The 25,280-nt window shown below is 35.4% G+C and overlaps 1 protein-coding gene across 12 annotated transcripts in view; it reads left to right on the top strand.

Moving 5' to 3' along the window:
* Positions 1-25,280, top strand: part of Nova1 (NOVA alternative splicing regulator 1) — a 119,953-nt gene that overhangs the window by 90,136 nt on the left and 4,537 nt on the right. For 6 of the 12 annotated variants that reach the window (XM_028757441.1, XM_028757442.1, XM_028757448.1 and 3 more), the window contains 3 exons: positions 5,570-5,736; positions 12,902-12,973; positions 23,949-25,280. The exon at positions 23,949-25,280 is cut by the window's right edge. In XM_028757441.1, coding sequence (XP_028613274.1) covers positions 5,570-5,736; positions 12,902-12,973; positions 23,949-24,953 — 1,244 coding nt within the window. In that variant the 3' untranslated portion in view covers positions 24,954-25,280. Of the gene's footprint in view, positions 1-5,569; positions 5,737-12,901; positions 12,974-14,531; positions 14,755-23,948 lie in introns of those variants that run through there. The other 6 variants (XM_028757451.1, XM_028757447.1, XM_028757452.1 and 3 more) reach the window with 2 other exon arrangements.

Here is a 25,280-nt window from a genome sequence, read left to right as displayed (position 1 = left end):
GACTAAAACAGTCAAAATTCCTTTCCATTAATGAGAGAAAAACAACAAAGTAAAAACTAATACACCAGACAGTTTTGGAAGGTGACTGGTTTGGGGGGAGGGTGGTATAATAAAAAAACATGAAATTATAGGTAGCCATCAGAAGCATGATTGTTGAAAATTTCCCTGATGAAATATTACTAAGCTAAGGGATAAATGGCATGTGTGTGTGTGTAGCTAGAGTGATGACATAGGAACAGCAGAGGAGCTGAGCTCCTAAGACAGATCACCAGGAAACAAATCCTAAGAGAGCAACCTGGTATGTTCCAGTAACTAAAAAAGACCTGAGTCCCTGGAGAGTAGCAGACGGTGGGGAAGGTCGTGTGAGAGGAGGACAGAGCAGAGGTGAGCCAAGTCCTAGTGGACTTGAAAGTCTCAGTGGAGTCAAACGTTATCTCTGGCTGGCAAGTAGACACTACTGAGTTTTTAAAAGGCAAATTTACATATGATCTACATGTTTGAAAGATAGAAATGGAGGATAAATAATAAGAGGGTGAAATACATAGTTAGGCTTCCTCATTGGATCTATTGAGAGATAGTGATGGTTCAGGTTATAACTGTTCATAGACAGTGAATTCATTCATAATACATTTTTATATTTACAATCATAAAGGCTACAGGAAGACTATTCTGGGACGATAGTAACAGCAAGAACACCAAAGAAGGAAGTGTTTGTATAAGGAACACACTTAACTAACTGAGTCTGCTATGTGGGAAGAAAATGCAAATGACTACATTGTGTTCCACTTGCCATTTTCCTGGTTGTTCTAAATTACGATATCCCTTCCATCCTGCCAGGATGACTGAAAACCTTAGTATTGAACATATTCTCTGCCTCTATACTTTTTTTTAATATGCTTTAAAATAGAAAGTGCTGTGAGGAGATTCAGAAGTTCAGAAATGAAAGCCTTGGATAAGACAGAGCTTGGAAAGGATTGTGAAGATGGAGTCTAGTACAGAGGGCTAAAGGCATTGGGACATGCCTCATGGGGTACTATGGGAAGAAGGGATCTTAGAATTCTAGTCCAGGTCATTGTTTTAATAACATGTGGTACCACAAGATTTTCTGTTCTTTGAAATTGTTTGGGGCCTTTAATAGGAAAGATAGTCATAAGACACTGAATAGAATGTTATGCTATGGAATGGTGAAGAGGAGACTTGGCCAAGATGACCCGGTGGAAGGATACTGAAGGACTTGAAGAGGATAGTCTAGTGAGTAAAACAGGAGACCAGAAACTGCATGGACAAGAAACCAGAGACTAAGGATCCCTTCAAAAGGAAATGCATGACAGAGAGCCAGCTCTCTGTCCTCACAGAGATTCATGGCCAGTATGTGAACGTGCATCCAAGGATCTGTCTTCAACTGGATAAGAAGGACTGAAAGGACGGTCCAGGGAGTCAGGAGGCCTGAGCCAGTGGAGAATTGTGTAATCAGGTGACAGTGGTTGAATGCACAATGTGTTATGTATGATCAAGTCATATCTAGGCTAGAGTTCCTTCAGTTAAGAATACACTTCAATGCTTATGAATACAAGAAACAAAAGCTCCTATGTAAAAAGACAAAATGGAATATGAAAATACAGGAACACAATTTGATAATGCTTGTATATATTTAAAGACTGTTACGTATAAGTCACTTGACTTTAGTCCTTGGTCTCAAAGAACTACTTTGTACTGCAGGCAAGTATTTGCAGATGTAGAACGTCTTTACATATAACATATCTAGCCCTAAGGCCTTAAGATAATCATGTATTCCTTAATTTATAGTTTCCTAATATTCAGTACTAAAGTGAAGCATGTTATCAGTCACATTCTTAAATTTTTAAATAGTAAAATTTTCAAAAACTTCCAGACCTCATCTAGAGCCTCATGTAAAACGTTTACTTATTTTATTGTGTAATACTAACACTAAAACAATAATTCAAACCAGCTAAGAATATAAGGAATAGAACCATAAAAATTTGTAGGAATACAGTGGAGTCCTTTGCCTTCATGGGTTTGGGAGTGAAATCCCAAATCTAACAGTAAAAGCAGAAATAATAAGAGAAAATAAATAGATCTGTTGATTTCATCAAACATTAAATATTTGACTGGACAAAAAAATTAAATAAGTATGTTCTGAGGGTAACTCACTAGCACAGGACTGAGGTCAAATACCCAGAATCCTCATAAGCCAGATGTGGTAACACATACATCTAAGTCAGAGTTCCTCCAGGGAAACCCGAGACAGAAGTTTCCAGAAAGTCCACAGAGCAGCTACCCCGATGGATGCAAAGGCAAACAACAATAGATCCCATCCCTAACAAGATGTGAAGTGAGGACTGGCACTAAAGGTTATCCTGTGAGCTCCACAAGTGTGCCAAGGAGTGTGCACAGCCACACTCAGAGAGAGAGAGAGAGAGAGAGAGAGAGAGAGAGAGAGAGAGAGAGAGAGAGAGAGAGAGAGAGAGAGAGAGAATATGAATGAGAATGTATAGAATCCTTCAAGAATGTTGACTTAAGGAAGTGCTTCTCTATCTAGCATGCCAGTGTGATCACAACTGTTCTAATGAGGAGTGGTCCTTTGTTGCTAGGTAACGTATACTTCTCAGTGCTCCAGTTATCTTTCAAATACACTTCTTTAAATTTGAAACCAATTAAATTTTCAATTGCATTTGATAATAATATCTTTAAGATAAGATGTCTTATATTGAAAAGAATCCTTCTTTGCTAATGGAATTGAATGACTGATCGATAGATGTCTTTATATCCCTGACGGAATTTTTCTTCCTTTTGGTGTAGTTGGTTTTTTTACTTTTCAATGTTATCTATAACTATCATGTATGGCTGTTTTATTACATTTAGTTCCAGCTGTTTGAGGGTATTCATTTCTCAAAACAGAGATTTGCCCTGTCTCACGTCAGTGTATGGGTCTGGGTTTTTCATCATACTAATGTTAATGTGAAATCAAGTGAACACGCTGATGCTTCCAGGCACATTTTCCCATTAACCATTCATCAAATTTTTTCTTATTTGTTATTTTTGACTAAGATATAATTTATTAGATTTATAGAAATGTCATGTTGCAATTTTGTTAATTTCTTTACCACTGAAAAGATCCAAAAGAAAAAGCACAGTGTACATAGAGAAACACTATCTTTAAAGAAGTGGAGTGTGTGCCAGGTAAAGAGGAACGGAGCCCAGTGCACATGTAGCAGCATATCCAGGAGCTGCTCGAAGAGCCATGCCCAAAATTACAGTAGCACGGAGAATATATTTTGCTGCATTTCTACAGAGACTTTGCTGTCAATAGGCTTGAAAATTGTACCTTCTTTGAGAAATGTATTTTTTAGTTTTTTGATATTGCCTTTGAAATAAAAACTTTAAGCCATCTCCAGCATCACTGTTGCTCTTTGCCATGGGTCTTTCTTGTTATCAGTATGTATTTTTGTAAATTCTCTCAACATATATGGCATGAAAATAGAAGGTAGGGCCATCTGGAAAGGGACCAGGAAGTGAGTTGTAGGGAAAGACAGAAAAGGATGATGAGTCCAGTGCCATCATGAGGTCAGTCACTCTCAGTGAAACAAAAGTGTCATGCAGTGTGGGTTGGAAGAGACAGTGTTCTGTACACCTGTGTTTTGCATTATGTAGGATGGGTGTGCTTTTTCCTGTAGCTGATTCTCAGCTTTGTTGTACTCTCTTGCAGAGAGTAGTAAATGCTGCCATTAAGCAAATCAAATGATAAATAACTGGCAGTTTAACTTAGACACTAATGGAGTCTAAAAGCCTTTAAAATGACAAAACCCAGCAACTTTTATGATTTATAGGCTCATTTGTGTTACACAGTTTGGTCATATACTTGACAGTATTCCTTTTAATTTTTTAACTCTCTCCCAAAAATTATGGTTTTCTGTTACCTGAGTGAAAGGGCATTAAAATAATGTAACAGGGTCTCAGCTAAGTCTCCTAATGTTAAGCACAGTTTTCTTTTGGGCCCACCCTGTTTGCATGGTTGTAACAGAAAGACAGTAATCCAGTCACCCCCAGTGTATATATTGCAACAGTAGCCCTCCGAAAGCCTTGGACTTGCTGTTGTGTAACATTGTTTTAAGACAATCATGTTTTTTCATGGATCCAGGGGTTTCCATTTGTTTTCTGTTCATCTTTACAGTCTACAGAACACTGGTTGCTGTGGTCAGACTTCTGTCAAATCAAAATTCTAAGAATAACACGGATTACACAGTCTTTAGTTACCTGATGCCAGGGTTTCTTTGGAAGTCATCATTTAAGCTAGACTGTTTTGGCATCCACAGAGAGCTCAGTGGTGTCTCTGAAAGCGGTGATGTAATTTGATCTGTGTTCTGTGTGGTCTGAGAACCTGAATAGCATTTTGCATTAGCTGCATTGATCGGGAATCCTCTCTAGTCATTTACTAGACAATTAATACAGTCTTGTAAAGTGCCCCCTGGGTATCCCTATAAACTAGATTGTTTTACCCTAGGACCAAAAGATGCATCAACATAGACAGGAGTAACTAAAGCTGATGAATAGAAACAGGAAAACCTAAATCCACTGGTCACGTTGTTCACCATCCAGCCTTAAAAATAAACTGTGCTCTCTTGAAATTTCTCTGAAACTGAAGAGACATATTTTCATAATTCAATTTTCTATTGATTGAAATATGAAAATATAACAGATATACTTCTAGAATTGTAGTCTTATTTTTGTCTAATTCCTATCATCCAAGTCTGTTTCTAAGAAATGACAAAGGTCTGTTGTATTTGTCCTTAAAGTGATTGTTTGTTTGTTTGTTTGTTTGTTTTGGACCTTAGCAGTTTTACAATTTTGCATGTGCAGAGTGGCTTGCTTTTGAAACACTGGGACCAATAGGAACTGTAGTACATGGTTGAAAAGGCTCAGAAAGTACTGATTTCCGATTTGCAAGTCATGTGTTGGTTTAGTTCAGTGAAGGAATGGCTGCTGTGTAAGACACGTGCAGGGGTCCCCTCAGATTTACGATTCCTGTGTTGTCATTGCCATAAGGCATGTCCCTAACATTCCAATAGTGTAGCATATACCATCTAAATCTCATTTATATTCTGTATTTTATCTATAATGCATCATCAGTAAAATTGGTATCTGTTCTTGTATTCAAAAACCTTATGATTTACCCATAAAAACTGAGCTCCTTAAAAGGTGTTTTCATAGATTCTGTCTGTTATAGTTCCTGACTCTAAGGCCTTTCATGAGTACTGTATATGTGTTTATCCCCGTAAATGAGTGATGTGATTGGATCTCTGGATCTTTGGTTCTTCGGAAAACCAAATACCTGTTTCAAAATTAAAAAAAAGAAAGAAAGAAATGAATTCTAAAATCATTTTTTTTAAATGAAGCATATGTGGTGATTAGTTTTATTTCAATTGAGCATTAGAACTTCAGAGCCGTGTGTGTTACAGTATTTAGTAATGTTATGCTATCCTCTGTTTTCATAATTTTTCAATGCAAAATGAAAAGGAATGTTTTCTGAAAGTGAGTCTTCTGTCTGCAGGTACTACTGAGAGGGTTTGCTTGATCCAGGGAACAATTGAAGCACTGAATGCAGTTCATGGATTCATTGCAGAAAAAATTCGAGAAATGCCCCAAAATGTTGCCAAGACAGAACCAGTCAGTATCCTACAACCTCAGACCACCGTTAATCCTGATCGCATCAAACAAGTGAGTGTTTAGTTGGAAAATCAGAGAACTATCCACAGTGTAGTATGAATTCCTTTCAGAGGAAACAGTTTAGCCTTAGCATGAGAATGGCTAAACTTATCTAAAGTTGTCATTTAGGTTTTGAAGACTTTTGGAGCCTTCAATTGGCAAATCAATTTAATGATTAACTTTAAATTTATTAATGATATACTAAGAGGCACTGACATGCCTAGGGTGGCTTTTTGCAAATAAGGAGGTACGGGTTTTATTAATTTATGGAAATATATTTTGTTTACAGTATAGCACTTCTTAAATAAATTATGAAAAGTGGACATGACATTTATAGTCTCAACATTTCCAATGCCCAACTTTAGTGACATTTGTAGTTCTCAGTTTAGTTATTGCATATAGATTCCTGTTTTAATTTGTCTTGTTTAACGTTTGATCAGCACATGTGTATAAGTCACGTTGTACACCCAGTGTCCAGTTCTTTGTTATTAATCAGCTATCACATTTTGTATCACATGTGTAGTGCTTATATATTTTATGTTATAAAGGTCCAATGTTGAATTTTTAATGTATGGGATTTTTTTGTAAAGAAAATTTTTCTTGAGAAAAAAAAACATTGTGAATTTTTAAGACAGAGTAATTCCTGAGATGATCTAGGGAAAATGGCATTGCTTGATGTTAAATAATGCAGATTCTTTTATCGTAAATATTTTAGACATACATATTTAAGAATCATGTTCATAATTATTGTCTACCTTTTTGCCCTTTTACTTAGCCACTTAATTTGTGATTTAGTTTCATTATGAACAGATTGTGATTTTTTTCAAAGAATGTATTATTCTTCATTAACAGAAAATTTATTTTCATTGTAATAAATTTGAAATGTAGCTGAAAGTTCTATTAATTTCATGTTTCTGAATTGAAAGTATGTTAATCCCTGTTGTGAATCTTTCTTAATTTTATCAATATTTAGATAAATATAATACTAATCAAATTTCAACTTTAAAATTTATAAGTAGCAAATATATGCTTGAGTTATAGACTAACATTTAATTATCTATTAATAATCTATTTTAAAAGTACTTCCTTATTTAAACCATAAGAAACTAGCCCTTACTCCATATAAAGATCACCAGCAAGGTTCTCCATCAATGTTGAATAGTTCGGTTACTCCAGAACTAAATCAAAGAGTCTTCCTATGGACACATGGCAGCATCCACATACTTTAAAGCTCTGCATACTAGCATTTCTTTATTCTTAATCGCTTAGTAGTTCGAAGAGCTTATTTTATCCATGCTAGGTATACAGAATATAGTCCAAATAGCAGTGATATCGGGATGTTGTCAGATCGGAAAACAAGGTTTTTAGGCGCAGACAGACATCCAAGTTGAGATCATGTGGGGCTAGAAATGTCCTGCAGGAGCACTGAAGTATCTGGTCTCTTTTCTTTCTACCGTCACCCAGCCCGTTGCTCCCCCCTTTTTACTGTAACATCTATGAAAACATTCAAACATTTAGCTGACCATTTTGATTCTACTTTTTAAATAGATATAAAATTATACTTTGAATAGCATAAAACTGTGTCTAAACAATAATATGAGATTTTTCTTATTATTTGTGTAGGAAAAAATACTGTGTACCATTAAATAGTAGTCTGAATCATTAAAATTCCAGTTTTAGCTGTGGTTGTATAAGACCGGCCAGCTCTAATTCATACAGGGCCAACATAGACTGATGAATACCACCAGAAATTTTAAAGCATTTGGCTGACCTTTTTGGTTTGCCATGTTTAATTTTTTATTATATTTAAGATATATTGATTTATCTAGTTTCATAGGCTCACATTCATTTACATGTCTTAGTATTCATAGGATTAAAAATTATTGTTAAACACTACATTTTCAAGTAATCAGTGATATGGATAACAGAGTGACTCATTGTGAGGAAGCCAGAGACAAGCACTGATTGTGCTGAGGCGGCATATTTAACACGCACTGTCTGTACAGTGTAAGCGCTACAGAAAGATTCTTAAAGCTGTAGGAGAAATGTCTTTCCGACCTCCTACAGAGATGCATCTTGCTCTACACTGAACATTTTTTTTTAACATTTTAGGTATCTAGTTCACCAATTTAATATTTAATATCAAGCCTGAACTAAATAGTTGACAAGTACATACATTTAAATAGCTATGATTTTATTCTTAACAAACAATGCCAGTTTAGAATAGATAAAAGTGATTTTCTTTATACTTACATGTTTGAATTTTAATTCATAGAATTTGAAGATGTCTTCCGAAGAGTGTTGCTCATAACAAGTGACATTCATTTGCTTTTGCTGTGGGTTTCAGTTCCCAAAATAATTTTTTCAAGTATTAATTACAAATATTCTACACAAGGTTATTTACAGAATAAAATTGGACTTACAAAAATGCTCGAGCCAAATATCTCTCTTTTAAGTAAAACAGATTCAGACAAAAATGAAATTATGAAATTTGCTAGTGTTTCCATTATTATATCCTGGCTGGTTGTTCTGGGCTGACAATTTTTAAAGTTTTGCTTTTTTAAAATTGTAAGTTATAATTTATAGTGAAAATCAGAAGTCAAATGTATTTCTCAGCAAATAAGATTTTTAAAGTGACGACTCTTCATCATGTTCTGTGGATTTCTAATAAAGTATATCCTACAATGTGTTCTCAGATACAGGTCACTAACTAAACCACAGTACTCTAACAAAATGCACCTTTCCTTCTTGACTGGTGGCATTATACTTATTGGTGTAGTTTCCTGAATTTTTGAATTTTGAGGTGAGTGTAGCTTACCTCAAAGGCCCCCTACAGGACAGTGATGAACTCTGGTTCAGTGTCTGAGAGCCAACTTCATGTAACACATATTGTAGATTATTCAGTTCTTAATTATGGATCCTTTTAAAAATCTAAATGTTGTAAGGAAAAAGCTAGGAGAACTTGAATTTTTTTCTTACATTTAAAAAATACCAAGAATTGTTTTTAAATCTGCTCCAAATTTTACTTTCGTCATAGGTCGGCAAAATTCATTGATTTTTGAACATCATTTATTCATATATAAATTTATTAAAATACTTAATTATAAAATACACAAAGTGATTCCCCTTGCGCTTGATACTAGTTTGTTATTACAATCCTATGAAAATATGAAAGCGTATTTATATTCCAGAGGTGTAGTATAGTGTACCATAAATCTCAGAGGAGCGTAGTTAGGCAAGGAAGACAGGGAAAAGCCTGTTTTAGAAGAGTGAGATATGTAATTGGAGGAGGCTGTCACAGCTCTTGAACAATAACAGGACTGACTGGCATGGAATACATGTACTACTGTTTAGAGAAACTAAATGTTAGTTAAGTAAGATGGGCGTCAGATCAGCAAGACCTTACCTGTTTGGTTGAAGATACATACATACATACATACATACATACATACATACATACATACATGTAGTGTATAGACTATACGATCATTCCTCATTTTCTGAGAGAGCTTCTTTAATTCAGCTTAAAGATTATTTTAAAAAGTGAAGACTTCTCTGCACTTTGCTCTTCTTTGTGCTTTAAACAAACCAGATTTTGAAGCATTGTTATTAGTGAGAAAATAAATCTGAATAGACCAATAGACTAATGCTGATGTTGTGAGACAGACAGGGTATTCACCAATAGGCTAACGGGAGAGTTGCTGTTTAAATATTTTGTTCTTAAGGAGTAGTGTACAGGGCTTGTTTAATATAACACTACAAAGTTTGGGGAACGTAGCAATTAGTAGAGTAAAGTTACTGGAGGGTTGGCAGATGGCACATGAGGAGAACAATTGAGATCTGTTGCTCATTGCATTTCGTGGTTCTCTTGTAAATCTTAAATGTCCTTAAAAACTGAATGTTACAGAAATCTTAGAAGGAAAGCACATTTATTGTACAGTTTGTTTACAGGATAATCTCTGGGCCAACAAAACTCATTTTGACAAGAATTCATCATATACTTTGTTAAAATATTTTTGCTCTTAATTCCCCAAAGCTTAGTTACATCAATATTTTACAAAATGTCTAATGTTAAAATAAAATCTTGATATTTTACAAAAATTACTTTATATTTCATAGAGTCCACAGTTTTAGGAAGAAGCACACAGATCTCTGTGGGTTCAAGGTCATCTTAGTCTACTTACCAAGCTCCAAGTCAGTCAAGGCTATATAATGAAACTCTGTTTAAAAAAAAAAATCATGTGTCTGTAACAAGTAACGGCCTATAGTATCTAATGAATTGTTGAATAGCAATTCAAGCAATATAGGTCAAAGACTTCTGCTTTGAAAGGAAAAAAGGAGAAGTGGGGATCAAAGCTACTCGAAACAGAAAAAATATATATTATAAAAAGATATATGCTTTACAAATGCTATACATTACAACTTTACATTTATCCACCTATTGGTGTTACTAGGATAATCATTTAATTACATATTCACAATATATTTTAATTGGTAGCATTTCATAATCACTATATATTAATAGCTGCATAATAAGTTGATATAAATATCTTCTTTAAAACCTAATATTGAAAAAAAACCATTGTACTCCTATAATTCAAGTCAAAACACTTTACATGGACTTGTCATCCATATCTGTGGACTTAAAAACAATTTTCCAACTATTCCATTGGCCTAATTAATATGAGCCTTTAAACTAAAGGCATTATTGTAATATATTCATATTCACCTGTTTATTAGGGCAGTTTTCCTTCTAGAATTTGAAAAAGCAGCTGAAATGAAAACTGCCTCACATATATTTATTATTGCAAATCATAAAATTATGCATTTGTGCTTTAAAGGATCTGTGTGAGTAGTAGCTAGGAAAGTTGACACATTTTTCTGTCATTATTATATCAAAAATTTCACCCTAGAAAATACACTAACTCTTTGCAGTGATGCTGGAATAAGCTTATCCTTTACAGTACACACTTGATTTATTCTCACCTATGTAAAATATTAAAATGTAACTTCTTATTTAATCATTATGCTTAATGATAAAATCTTAAGATATTTAAAGCACAGTAATATAATTCAGATGTCTAAATTATTTATTTCATTCATAGAAGAAAGGGAAAGCGTCCAAATTATTAAGGACAATTTTGATGAATATGAGTTGTATCAATTATTAATAGATATTCAGAATATATGAAAATCATAAAGAATAGCAATAAAATTTTGACAGATCATTAGAATCTAAGTTATTACAAACTCTGAGCCTCATATTGCTACTTTTACATCTACCTCTTTGCACTAGTTAAGCACTTCATGAGGATTTGTATCTCAACAAGATGATATATATTATCCAGTACTTCAGATTCTTTCTATCCTAATGAACATGGACAATCAGGATCTGGGTTCAGTATGAAGTGAACTTATAATGGAAGAAAGGGACTCTGGACTTAACATCTATTTATTCATTAACTTGAGTGTTGGCCTGAGGTTAGTATAGAACAGCTGTTTAAATGTGTGTAATCTCTCCTATAATACTATGTCATCAAGCTAGGTTGAGAAAATAAAACCTTTAGTGTTGAATTCATACAGCATACAGCATCATGTTAACAAGGCCTCAATATATCATTGTATGGAAAAGAAAATACATGTTAAAATGGCGTTCAGTGAGGGAATGTTTCTCTAGAAGACTGACAAGAATTAATTACGAAATGCCAAATTAGAAAATAAAAGAGTTGAAGCTATGAAATCTTCATAAGAGTTTACCCCTCACTTAAGACCTTTTCCAGGTTGTGTGTGTGTGTGTGTGTGTGTGTGTGTGTGATTGTGTGACTTGAAAAAGTTCTTGGCTCAATTCCACATTAGACTAACTACTTCTCCAGGTGTTGTAGGTTTTAAGAAAGAAAATCCTTTAAGGGGAGAAATTAATGAAGCATAGACTAATGATGCAAGTAGTGTGATGGCATTACTGGAAGTCAGTGAGTTGATTAAATTTATCATTGATTTTATATGAACTGCTTTATTCTTTCTAAATTGGAATGTTCTGACACCTGAAATACAAATATCTGACCACATACCTGTTCATGTACTTTTCTTTGCAGTGTCAAACCTTTAAGGTTAGGTCTTCGCTCATATATCAGTAGCTGATAGACATATAACAAAGTAACACATAATAGCCTTTATATAGGCTTGTCTAAACTATTGAAAGCTGTCCTATTTGCCTATTAAGGAATACTCCCTCTAAAGGGTCTTGCCTAGCCATAGTATATGGTAAGTGCAATACAACACTTGAACAAAACTCTGAACCCCTTAAATTTACTGCCTTTCTAGAAGTTAAAGGTTTCTAAAAAGTCTAGGTGAATGACTCAGTGAATATGTGTAGTTTGCTGTGATAATCTCTGTAGCATATTATGTGCTTATAAATGGACATAAAAATCAGTTCATAGTATCTTGTGATTGTTTTAACATAGGTGGATGATGCGCAATGTAATACACTCTTTATTTTAAATGTACTATTTAGCAGAAATGATAATAGTTTTAGAATGCTGTCAGTTACATGTTTATTAATGAGGTTAATGTTTACATTTTCAGATGGCTCTAAGTATATTAAAATTTAATATTTTAGAAGAGAATGTGATATTAAGAACTCAGAACTGCAAATTAAATTGCTTTTATGTATGGATCCCTAAATTCATGTGGAATCAGCTTGTTGGTGATGTTCAACACATTAAGTAGGTGGATACTTTTATGCCAAAGTAAACTTCATTTCACCACTTCTTCAAATCTCCGACTGTATTCATTGATAGGAAAGTGGCTCTTCCAACTTTATTCATCTAACTTCTTGAATTTTCTTTGACATCTCTTTTTCCCAAAGCAAATTAGAGGGAAAGAAGTGGGCCTGCTCTTCATGCATAAGGGCAGGATGCCTTTAGCATTCATGTGAGTTCCTATCAGTCACCACCATGATTTCAAGTCATGAATTTATTTTTACATGCTTATGCATGCATATTTACATGTATTAGTTAATCAGTTGACCTTAAATTCCATTAAATTTGACCGACTAGGTGGAAACTTTGTCCATAGGATTTTGTTCTCGTTATATTACATTTTATTTTGTTTTGTTCTGTTTAACGATCCGCTTAAGACTCATAAACGTTGATTTGCTCCTGAACTGCTTTGTTCCCAGACATTGCCATCTTCCCCAACTACCACCAAGTCCTCTCCATCTGACCCCATGACCACCTCCAGAGCCAATCAGGTACAGTATCATCCTGTCATCTACACCATGCTTTCACAGCGGTTGCCTGCCAACTGGAGAAAAAGATACTGGTGGGTTAAGGATTTGTTCGTTCATTTGCATATATGCACCATGATCAGATTCCAAATAACCTAATAAATAAATATCAATCATTTTTTTTAATTTTACATGCATTTTAACTTCATTAACAAAAAATATTCAGGTAGTAGACTTAATCAGAATTTTGGACTTCTTAAAATGGTGATCACTTCACAAAGCCCTGAGGGTTAATTATTGAGTTGGTCTTCTCATCTCTTTCAATGTATCTTCCTAGTAGTTTTATAAATTAAGCATATCATGTGGGTTATGAATTGTATCAAAATTGAGCATAGATATGTCATTAAAGGAGAAAATAATTTTACTTTTTGAAACCGGCCCCTGTAAACAGTTCAACAACAAGCATTTCTAGTTGGAAAATTGCTGTCATTTTGGTGTTGTTTACTAATTACAAACACAGTATATTTTCAATTAAGAACTCTTAGTCACATTCATCGCAAGAGTCTCAAGCTTTGCAATAAAATTAGATCTTATTACTTCAGTGTGACAGTTGTTTTGGAACTAAATATCCACAGGCCACGTTTAAAATTTGTTGACTAATAGAAATTTTAAAATGTTTAAACATATTTTCACTTTGTGTGAATTGAGTTTTATTTAGATGAGAAGTACTTTCTTATTATGTCTTTTAATTTTTAGTAAAATAAGGCTTCCTGTGATTATTTAAATATTAACATCTTATATTTTAAAGTATTTTTATTAGTTGGCCAACAAGGTATTGCTACACATAGTATATGTGGCATTTCTCCTATTATTTCATTTAAACCATCAGGATCATGTTGCTCATTGAGTGATTTTAATAATTTTACAACCTAGGGAAAACAAAATGATGTAAGCAAATCTAAGCACTCTTAGAATGCTGGTCTACATTAGGAGTTTGATTTTCTTTCTATGAAATGAGATTTCCTTTAACCACAAGAATGTCATAGTGCTCCCATTTTGTCCCTGAAGTTGAGACCCATCAGGATGACATGCTCAACCCTATTCTCTGAAGACCATGTTCTCCAGTCTTCCTTTCTTTGCTTCTGTTCCCCCATGCTTTCATTCTGTGGTTTAGAAACTCTCCAAGGGAATGACTGCCTTTCGTTTTAAATTTTTTTCCTATGTCCCATTAGGGTTTGATTTCTCAACAAAAGCTGGACAGATGAATAACGCATAACAAGACCAATGATTTTTCTCAAAGTAAGAAGATACATAGAAAGGCAATCTACTAATTTAATCTCTGAAATTAGACTTGTAGTGTATTTATATTAATGGAGATTTTTTATAAAGTGATTCCCTAAAAGGCCAAGTATATCTCCTTCCTGTTAATGGTCTGTTACCCGCTAGATCTGTTATCACACTGGCATCTGCCGAGTATTGTTTCATAATGACTTGAAATATATTTCAGATTCTGTCTACTGTACTGATACGTTTTGTTATTCATACTGTTTTCTTTCTTCTTTTTTTCTGTTTGTGTACAAAGAAGCATAGCTCCTGGATCACATGAAGCAAGCATTAAACGAAGAAGAGCAAATCCTTAATTTACTGAAAGAATTGTAGCTTATCAATAACATTTCCTTCTTAGTAATTTGTAGCTCTCCCTTGTACTCCTTCATGGTAGGTTCCTGTCAGATGATAGTAGTAAAGGAATGTCGTCTCTGTTGTTCACTCATTTAAATATAGAGCACCTAGGCCTTTCTTGTGAATTGTCCTAATTAATTTACTGATTTACATCTATAAAAACAGTCTATTTAGAAAAATATAGCTCGATGAAATAATCTTAAGCTTAATAAAAGTAAAATAATATATATGTATATATATATACATGCACACACATAAATGTACACATAGATATATACTAATTTGAACCTAGTTTATATTTACCCAAATATTTTCAAATATGTTTCAACTCTTAAAACTGACAGAAATGGACAAAATCAGAAATTTCCATTTTAGGTTAAAAATTACTGCTGTGTGTTTTAACTTGTATAACCCTGCTGTAAAAGCAGGAAAAAAAAATTTCCGTAAGAAAATGTCCATAAGCAAAAGAGAATACAGTCAAAATTAATACTTATATTGTTTCCTAATCAACATTGACTCAATGATTTTGATCAAGTTCTCATTTGCAATTAGTTACTGATATGCAGAAAAGAACTGTAAATTTGAAGATCTAGAAATGAAACCCGTAACAGTGATTGAAAGGATATGCTTGCTCTGCAGAGCCATCATTTCAGAACTTTACATTGTAAAGTTTATCATTTTTAGCACTTGACTTTATTTTAGTCTTCAGCATCCTTAACATGTTTCCTTGGGGTAACTGTCTAAGCACACTACTGTGCAATATTAGCATCCTTGAAAGCGGAAGATCCACTGTATGATGAGCCTTATAAATCAATAGTGAGAAGTGAACCCTAGAGCAAACCCTAGGGTATGTGGTGAGGACCTTTCCTTGCTCTTTACCTGCTGGGTAAGCCCGTGTGAAACTCAGATGCTAGACTCTCTTAGAGCCTTTCATCTGACAAATGAAAGTCCCCAGCTCTTCTTACAGTGCTGCAGTGTCTGGGTGTCTTCATTTAAAGGAAGCGTGAAGAGTATTAGTCTTTAAAAGGAAATTGCTTGGTAAATAACTTATTTTAAATGTTCAAGTTAACAGCATTCCAATATTAGTATTGTCTGTTTCTGAAGTCCAAGTTATGTCTGTGATCAGGTTCACTGCCCTTAGCTTAGCAATGTAATTACAGTCTAGAGAGCATGCTGTTGCACTTAGTAGTGAAATGGCTTGGTCTCCTTGGGAAAGAGTTGATAAAGCTGACACTGCTACATTTTATTTTTTTTATGTGTTTAATATTTTAAGATGAATGTTTGCAACTCTTTTATTTATGAGGGTTTCAAGTGAAAAAAAACTATAAGGCAATGAGAATTGGTTAAACTTTGAGAAGCGTCAACAGGGTCAATAGCGTTTATCAATTCTGAGAAGATGCTTCTATACTTGGTCATCTCATCATAATTTTATAACTCTGTCACTGGTGTATGGTTATCAAGAGTGGGCAGAGATAAAAGGTGCACGCTCAGAACTGCCCTTTTTCCTCTTTTCTGCCATCGATCTTGCTACTTCTCCTTTCTTAACCTGTAAGAAATACATACAGTCCACTGAAATCACTGAAGCCATCAAAAGAGAACTTCCATAAACTGACGTCAACAGTATTTACTAGACCAACACTTCACATCCATGCCTTTTGCCTTTGCATTTATTTCCACAGGCCTTGTTTTCTCTGTTCCTACCAAAGTCAGTTATTTTAATGGTACAATAAGCATATCCTTTTCCTATCACTGAAGCAAAGCTTTTCTCTAATTATTTTTTGTCAAGTTTTGACTCTATATTATAATCTGCATGCCGTTGTTTTCCTCCTACCTTTTTTCTTTTTAGATTTTGACTTTCCCGTATGTGGATGTGATGTGTTGTGATCATATTCACCCTGTTCCTTACCCTCTGTCCTCCTTTCCCACTCTGGTCTCCGATCTGAAAACACTGAACGCCTTCTCTCATTATTTCCCCTTGCCTTCACAAACTAATCCCTCTTCCTTCATAACAAAATCCACAAAAGGATTATCTCTACTGTTCCCACGTTCTTTCTGTTCCTAAATCTACTCATGAGGCTCTTCGCTCCACCGCTAACCAGATCTGCAGAGTGATAGCCACACTACTAGTTCCAGGTGTTTGTTCTTAGTCCTCATGTTACTGGCCTGTCGGCACTATGTACCCATTTGGTTACAGCCACCTCTGTGATGTGCTTTTCCTGTTCTCAGAATCCACAATTCAGCTTTGTGTTCCTCCCTGACCATGCTATGCTGATCCTGCTTCCGCTCCCTTCTTCTCCCCTCTGATCCACCTCACTGATGAATGTCCCGTTCTTCAGATATGGAACTTCTGAACATCATATGCATTACCTTTTACGTCTGTTATGTACAGCATGTGCATTTCAGGCATTTTGTGCTACTTTCATGCCTTACATGCTACTGTATAAAGAACATCTCTCACAGATCTAGAGGCTGGGAAACTCCAAGACCCAACATCTAATGAGAGCTCTCTTGCAGCATACTCACTTGGCAGGGGGTAGAAGGCAGAGAAAGGAACCAATGCAGTGTCTTCAGATGGCAGAAGAGACAGAGAGCATTTCCACAAACATATGTCATATAGCACTAGTAACCCTTTAGTGAGGGCAGAGCCCACAAAATGTATGCACTGCTTAATGTCCTGGCCTCCCAACACAGGTGCATTGGGTCAAATTACAGCATGTGAACTATGGAGAAGACAAAAGCTGTTCCTCAAACCATATTCAAGCAACCATGAGCTAATAGAATCTTAATATCGGCTCAAACAAGCTTCTTAACATGTTTTAGTGTTCATGATTTAAAAGTATAATTTTCAAAAATATTTTGGAAAATTTAAGCTTCTGGTCCCAAGTTTCTTGACCTCACCTCTCACAGTGCAACTCCAGTCAGCGTGCAGCTTCCTGGTTAGTGTTGCCACTTACATATCTAAGGGCTACCTTCATTTCCACATTACCAAAGACCACCCTAACCTCCATTTTAAACTGTCAAAGCTTTGTATTCTCTTGCCTGTATCTGAACTGTTTTAAACCCACTTACCTGGTAGAAACTAATCTACCCAGCACTGCCCCAGCACCTGTGAGGCTGTCACTGACCACACTGCTTCCTTTACCCGATCCCAACCCTACTCCTCACTCACTCTGGGCATTCACATCACACAGTTGCTGCTAATCCCTTCAGACTCTGACAGATTCTGCCTCAGCTCTTGTGTTTCTGCATGTGAAATTTTCGTTTTAGAGACTTGTTTGCTTAAAACCATTGTAGTCTTCCAAACCCATCTACTTCACAAGACCACTTGACTGCCTTGTTCAGTATGCCTGTCTGGCCTCCCTCTCACCCCAGCACTCCTGATTGCATTGTTCTTGCTGCATTTTGTTCTCCTATCTTGGGAGAACTGTGCACTTTCTTCCTAATACACCTGTTGTATATATACTGTGTGCCCCATCACTCCTTTAGAACATGACAGTGTATGACAATAGGAATTTTCTCTGTTGTATTCTCTGCTGTATGAAAGAGAAACTGGGGGTTACATAGTAGGTTCTGAGAAGGTACACGCTGACTTACTGCTATTAGCTAGAACAGGATCATATGTTTTATAGAATCCGTCAAATGAAACATTGCTTTGGAATTGTCTCTAATCGTGTAAAGAAAATAGAAGAAACTGGTTTATTTAATAAAGAGATTAAGCTTAAAAACATATAGTCTTTGCTACACTTTCCTTCTATTCAGCTGTGCTAACATCCATGATATATTAAGTGTGTCTCAATTCCTATGGAAAAAATTAAAAATCCAATAGGAAAATGAGTGAGGTTCAGGAAAAGTAAGAATATAGAAATGTCCAGGAAAGCATGTTCAGCTTCTCCAGCCTCGGGCTCAGTTGCACTGTCTGTCACATGGTTAACCTTTATCTCAGATCACATTCAGAAACAATGTGTGTGCTTACAAGTCAGATGTTATTAAGTATACAGAAATAAGCATTCACACAGTGTTTGTAAAGGAAGTGCTGTGGTACAGCTCTTAAGAATCTCACCTAAGTACTATTCTGGTATGTAGATATATAGATGTATGTGTATGTTATTCAACGATGTTTACACTAGCAGAATTAGCAAAATAACTTGATCTTTAATATTATATTTCTTGAAGGATTTCTGGTACTGCAGATAGTTATGTGGAAACCTATGAAAGTGACGGGAAAGACCCAGGTGAACTGGTCCAATAGTTTTTGTCTATGAGCTAAAAGGAAGTAAGTTACTAAGAAGCATTTTCCTCTTTTTAATGATCAGAAACTATCTGCCATGTTCTGTGTTATAATGTATCTGGATGATGGCAGAAATATGAAAATTACTAGCTTTTTTCTCTACATCTTTCCTCCTAAAAGTTAGCTAAAAATAACAAGAGGAGGAAAAGTCAGGTATCAATTTCACATGATATGTTAAATAAAAATTAGAAGTCTCTTAAGGGAAATACTTAATATCATTTGTGCCTCCAAGGTGCAAAATGCCCTGCATTATTATTGTACATCTTGGAATGTGCTAGTGTGTGTCAGGAAGGATCCCTGGAGAGATGCTCTATCCCAGGAAGATGCTCATCTACTGGAAAGGAATGGGCATTATTTCAGGCTTTAAAATTATAGCAAATTAAATTATTCTATAATACACATAGTATTTTTATCTTTCACATTTATTATAAGTTCTTGAGCCCAGATTCATATCAAAGGTTGTGCAGTTTCTATTCTAATGACCCGGGGGTGGGGGGCGCAAGATGACACATATATTTAAACAGTTGGATACCTATAAAAGTTTCAGTGTAGGTATTAGTTTAGGACTGAGAAGGTTTGCTAATTAATATGATTTAAGGTACAAAAACATATTCTTCAGAAAGTGTGTTTCTGTCTGAGGGTACGTAAATAGACTTACCTATAGATAGATAGGTTAGATTTCTTGCCCTGGAGATCTTTATATACAAATTATAACCGTGGTTTTAAATATTGTTTTGGACTATTATTGCCAAAAACCTTGGGACTCAATTAAATAGATGCTTTCTCCCATGCTTTCTTCATTGCCAGACCATCCACTGTTAGTGGAGGTGTGGAAGTGTATACGCACACACATGCATGCTGATAATGTGGCCTCACAGTGGCTAATTTACTGAAATGATACCTTTGATGATTTTAAAAGTCAGACCTTTTCTCTCCCTTAATATTTTATTGGTCATTATTTAAGCACTCTTAGCATTTACCCTATCTGGATAACACTGTATCTCCATGACACAAAGTTTCTCCTTAACTCACAAGCCTTTTCTACTCTCCAGAGCCATAAGCATTCATCTGCTTGACATTTTCACTGTAGTGTCTAATAGATACTTCAAACTGAAAATGTCCAGAACTGGTTCCATTCTAGCCACCTTTCTCATCCTCTCTTCCCATCATCTGCATCACTGAACACATAATGTTCAAGGCTATTTTTATCTTTCATTTCTAAAGTTTAATATTGAATATGGTGAAAAATAAAAAAAAATGAGAGCCCGAGATTGCATATTAAAATTTTTTTAATTTTCAGTTGTACTTTTCTGCTAACTAGAGTTAAGAATTCTTGAGCATATGTTTTAGTCGATATGTGCCAAATGGATACAAGAAGACTTTAATAATAACATGAGTAGCCTTTTTTTTATTTAACCTGTGAATAATTGTAAATATCCCTTCTTCTATAACAAAACTTCAGTTTAGTAAAATCTAATTTTTTTAAAGCAGCAAGACTACTCTAAATTGTTCTCACTTTTAAAATAGATTTCCCTGCCATATTGTATCATTTTACAAGTTCTCTGGCTCCCTGCAGTTGACTCTAACAGCTTTCCTTTTCGTATAACTGTCTAGAGTGCTTGTCATCTCAGAGTAACAGTAGTAGTTTGAAGTGTTTCTGTGCTAGAACGCATGGACGGCTTCCTAATCCTCATTCCAGCTACACCTCCCAAGCACTGATCCAACTCTAAAATAAACATCATTCACAAAATTGAAGACTGTTTCAGAAGCAAAGCAAAATAACATTAAGTCAAATAAGTATATTATACCTTTTTTCTCTTTCGAAGTTTTATGGAGTATATTACTCATTCTCTGACCCTTCTAGAGTCAGATAAAATGGGATTCTGTCTCAGCACCTCTACAAACATTCAAGAGATACTCATGTGTGTCAAGTATAGTATGAGTTTAAAATACAAAGCTTGAAGCAAAAGGAAGGGGCATTCATAGTACGCTTTCTCCTTGTATGGGTCTCTAAATGCCCACACACATGGAGCCATCTTATTAACTAGCCCCTCTCACACTTAATCAAACAAAACTCAGTCCTAGAGCTCTAAAATTAATCTGACCACATTTTCATAGCTGAATTAGTCTATGAGTGGTTACTCATAGATACTATGAAACTGAAAACATGGTGGAAAGTATACTTAATAATAATAAACATGTCAGAATCAGGCAGATGGAATATACTTAATTGTGTATTTGCCAGTGTAATAGTATTAAAATTTTAAGTCACTGAAAACCTGGTAGTGTTGTTTTTAGAAATTTTCTGATAAGATTAAAACATTACTGCTCTTAAAATTTTAATAGTTCAGTATATGCATGATGTAACTTGAAATTTTAGGATTTGAGGATGATAAACATTACTCTTGATTTAAGAAACCAGAGTTAGAGATTAGAGATATGCAGTTACAAGTACTTCCTTGTTCTGTAATGAGCCTGGATTCAGTTCCCAGCACCCTCCCACAATAAGTATTAAAACTGTAACTGCAGCTCCAAGAGATAGGATGGTCTCTCCTGGCCTCAGCAGACACCACATATGTCTGTACAATTATAGACATGCAAGCAAAATACACACATGAAATAAACAAATCATTTAAATGATAACATAATGAACACAGTGGTGGGTATTTTGTATATAGACATATACATGTCTCTCAATGTTTATGGTAAATCATCTTTTAAATAATGTATTCCCATACAAATATATTTTTTGCTTTATTATTCTGATTATTATCAGTGTGTAACTTAAACCGGATACAATAGAAACGGTAAAGTCAGAAAAGAAGGTGACCTATGTCAGATGACTTTTTGTGCTAACTCTGCTTAGGAGAAATAGCATAGTAAGAATGTAGGAAAAATGACCTTTCGAACGTATGATGTTTTATTTTTTTTAATAGGTAGCTGCAGCTAAATTGCTGATAGGATATACAAGACATCAGGTGGGGGGAGGGGGCGAAAGCACATGCATTGACAAAAAAGTCAGTTGTAAGGAGAGAGAAAACCTTTCAGTCAGCTGGAAGACACCGAAGATCAAAAGCAAAGAGAAACACAATAAGCGTGGGATACACGTAGAAAGTCACAGCTAAAATGTTGACAGGAAATGCTAGAATTTGAGGCATAGTCTAAAGAAGTGTACAGTCTATGGAGAATCCTGGTATGTTCCATGCAGAACCTTATCAGGAAGATTTACTGACAGATTTGAATAGATTTTTTTTCAGAATTTTCATATGTGTGATAAAACTTAAAATAGGCATCATTTGCAAAAGAAAAAGAATGTTTCAGAAGCAAAACAAAATAATGTTAAGTCAAGTAATTCTAGAATAAGTTTGATTTTATCTTTATAATCACCTAAGGTAGAATTAATATTATAATTATAATTCTTTAAAGGCAATTTTCTTGGAAAAAAATTACTAAAACTAATAACTGTTAAAACATTCTTCCAGTAGCCTCCATAAAATACAATTAACTTAGGCAGAATCTTTGAATATATTTGCCATTCCTAAAAAATGGTCATTAATTTAGATCTTGTAGTTTTCAAAAATTAAGCTGTATTTATCACAGGACTAAATACAATTAGAATCAGGAAAAAGATATTTTATGTGTTCAAACAAAATAAGGAATGTGTGTAAGATGTATAAATGCATTCACATGTGCCCACTAAGAAACATGGATTAATGTTCATTGCCTGCTTCCTTCAAGAGCAGAATGGCCAGACCTCACCAACTGCCTTTAAAATGTCCCCTTGTAGATTTGGGTTCTATGGTAGCATTGGTGATACTTCTTTCAAATTAGCTAATGAATTTAAAAAAATCTGAAGTACAGAAATCTCCACTCAGATGTTAGAGGTGATTTAGCCACCTAGTATAACATTTGAGGTACAGAGAGAGTGAAGATGTTACTTCAGTGCCCTGTCAGTGACTACAGTTGCAGGTTGATGAGCCCAGGGAGGGAGTAGAGATAGACAACACATTGTTGACAATGTGGATGTCAACAAATACAAGCTCAAGGTTAGTATCGAGCTTTTTAGTTTCAGGGTTTATGGAAATGTCATACTTGTGTCCTTGAACAATATGGTTTGATTTTAATGAAGTAAGACAGGATGTGACGATTCTCGTGTCTCCAACACTCAGTATAAATTAACAAAATGGCCACATTGCACTGCCTGAAACACTCAGTGACTACAGTAATTTCTCATCACTGCTCGATGACAGGGTAACAAGCACTGCTTCTAAATAGAACTACCTGCTAAAATAGAGACACATCATCCGAATGTGTAGGTGATGTAACTCTTACATCCCTTAACTTAAGAAACATCCTACATAGTCATTAATAATTTGGTGGTCAACTTCTATAAACTTAAATGACTATTTGTCCAATTAAAAAAGTAAAATGCTAATGATAATTTTATTGATCTTTACCTCTAAATATAGCCATAAAACGAATAAGATATTTGTGAATAATCCCCAAGCTAGTAGATAAAAAGGAACATGAAATTAATGTTTTGAAAGGTTTAAGTGAGTATTTTCTACAGCTGTCTGTTAACTTTGCTTTCCTTATTCTACACTGTTTCTTGGAGCAGAGAGATTCTTTAAGCTGCAACAGATGAAGAACTAGTAACGGCATTATGGTTTTTTAGCTGTATGAAGACATTACCATTTGTACAGTTATAAGTCCCTCTTTTTGACGTGCTGCTTTCTGTAGACTGTATTGCAAAGTGCAGAGATTCAAGGAACCTTTTGTTTAATAATTTTGACTTGAGGATTGCTTTTTTTTTTAACTTGAAAATTGCATTTTCCTTTGGAAACTCATTGTACAAGGTAGTTTTATTAAAGTATGATAAAAGTCGCTTTAAAGTTGTGGTATTTCCATCTTAATAAATTATATTTCAACTAATTATCAATTTATGATTGTACTTTTTCTAGGGTAGCAAAGTAATATGATGCATGTGCACAAAACAGAAGGATTATTTATACGTATTTTTTTTAATTACAGGTAAAGATTATAGTTCCCAACAGCACAGCAGGTCTGATAATAGGGAAGGGAGGTGCTACTGTGAAGGCTATAATGGAGCAGTCAGGGGCTTGGGTGCAGCTTTCCCAGAAACCCGATGGGATCAACTTGCAAGAGAGGGTTGTCACTGTGAGTGGAGAACCTGAACAAAACCGAAAAGCTGTTGAACTTATCATCCAGAAGATACAAGAGGATCCACAGAGTGGCAGCTGTCTCAATATCAGTTATGCCAATGTGACAGGTCCAGTGGCAAATTCCAATCCAACCGGATCTCCTTATGCAAACACTGCTGAAGTGTTACCAACTGCCGCAGCAGCCGCAGGGCTCTTAGGACATGCTAACCTTGCCGGCGTTGCGGCCTTCCCAGCAGTTTTATCTGGCTTCACAGGCAATGACCTGGTGGCCATCACCTCTGCACTTAATACATTAGCCAGCTATGGATATAATCTCAACACATTAGGTTTAGGTCTCAGCCAAGCAGCAGCAACGGGGGCTTTGGCTGCCGCAGCTGCCAGTGCCAACCCAGCAGCAGCAGCAGCCAATTTGTTGGCCACCTATGCCAGTGAAGCCTCAGCCAGCGGCAGCACAGCTGGTGGAACGGCGGGGACATTTGCATTAGGTAGCCTGGCTGCTGCTACTGCTGCAACCAATGGATACTTTGGAGCTGCCTCGCCCCTAGCTGCCAGTGCCATTCTAGGGACAGAGAAATCCACAGATGGATCAAAGGATGTAGTTGAAATAGCAGTTCCAGAAAACTTAGTTGGTGCAATCCTTGGCAAAGGAGGGAAAACCTTAGTGGAATACCAGGAGTTGACTGGTGCAAGGATACAGATCTCCAAAAAGGGAGAATTCGTACCTGGCACAAGGAATCGGAAGGTAACCATTACTGGAACACCAGCTGCAACACAGGCTGCGCAGTATTTAATTACTCAGAGGATCACATATGAGCAAGGAGTTCGGGCTGCCAATCCCCAGAAAGTGGGTTGAGTGTCCCAATTATACGTCAGATTGTTTTAACCCCTCCTTTACCCCATTTTCAAGAAGGATGTACTGTACTTTGCAGAAGTGAAGTTTTTCTGTTATTAATATATAATTATGCAAATGAATGCGACTATGTTGACAATGTGTATATGTAAATAATATGTGTTTTACCAGATGTTTCATAGAAATTTTTCTTGACCTGTTTTGTTCTCTCTACTTTGCTTGTGTATATTTGTCAGAGGTGTTTCTAGTGTAAGATTTAAGCCTGCCATTTTACCAGCATTATTGTAGTTTAATGATTGAATGTAGACAGGGATATGCGTATAGTTTTCA

The sequence above is a fragment of the Grammomys surdaster genome, unplaced genomic scaffold (genome assembly GCF_004785775.1).
Source record: "Grammomys surdaster isolate TR1022 unplaced genomic scaffold, NIH_TR_1.0 126163, whole genome shotgun sequence".
NCBI classification, from domain to species: domain Eukaryota; kingdom Metazoa; phylum Chordata; class Mammalia; order Rodentia; family Muridae; genus Grammomys; species Grammomys surdaster.
The sequence above is the reverse complement of the archived record's forward strand: the minus strand, read 5'-3'. Positions and strand labels throughout refer to the sequence as shown.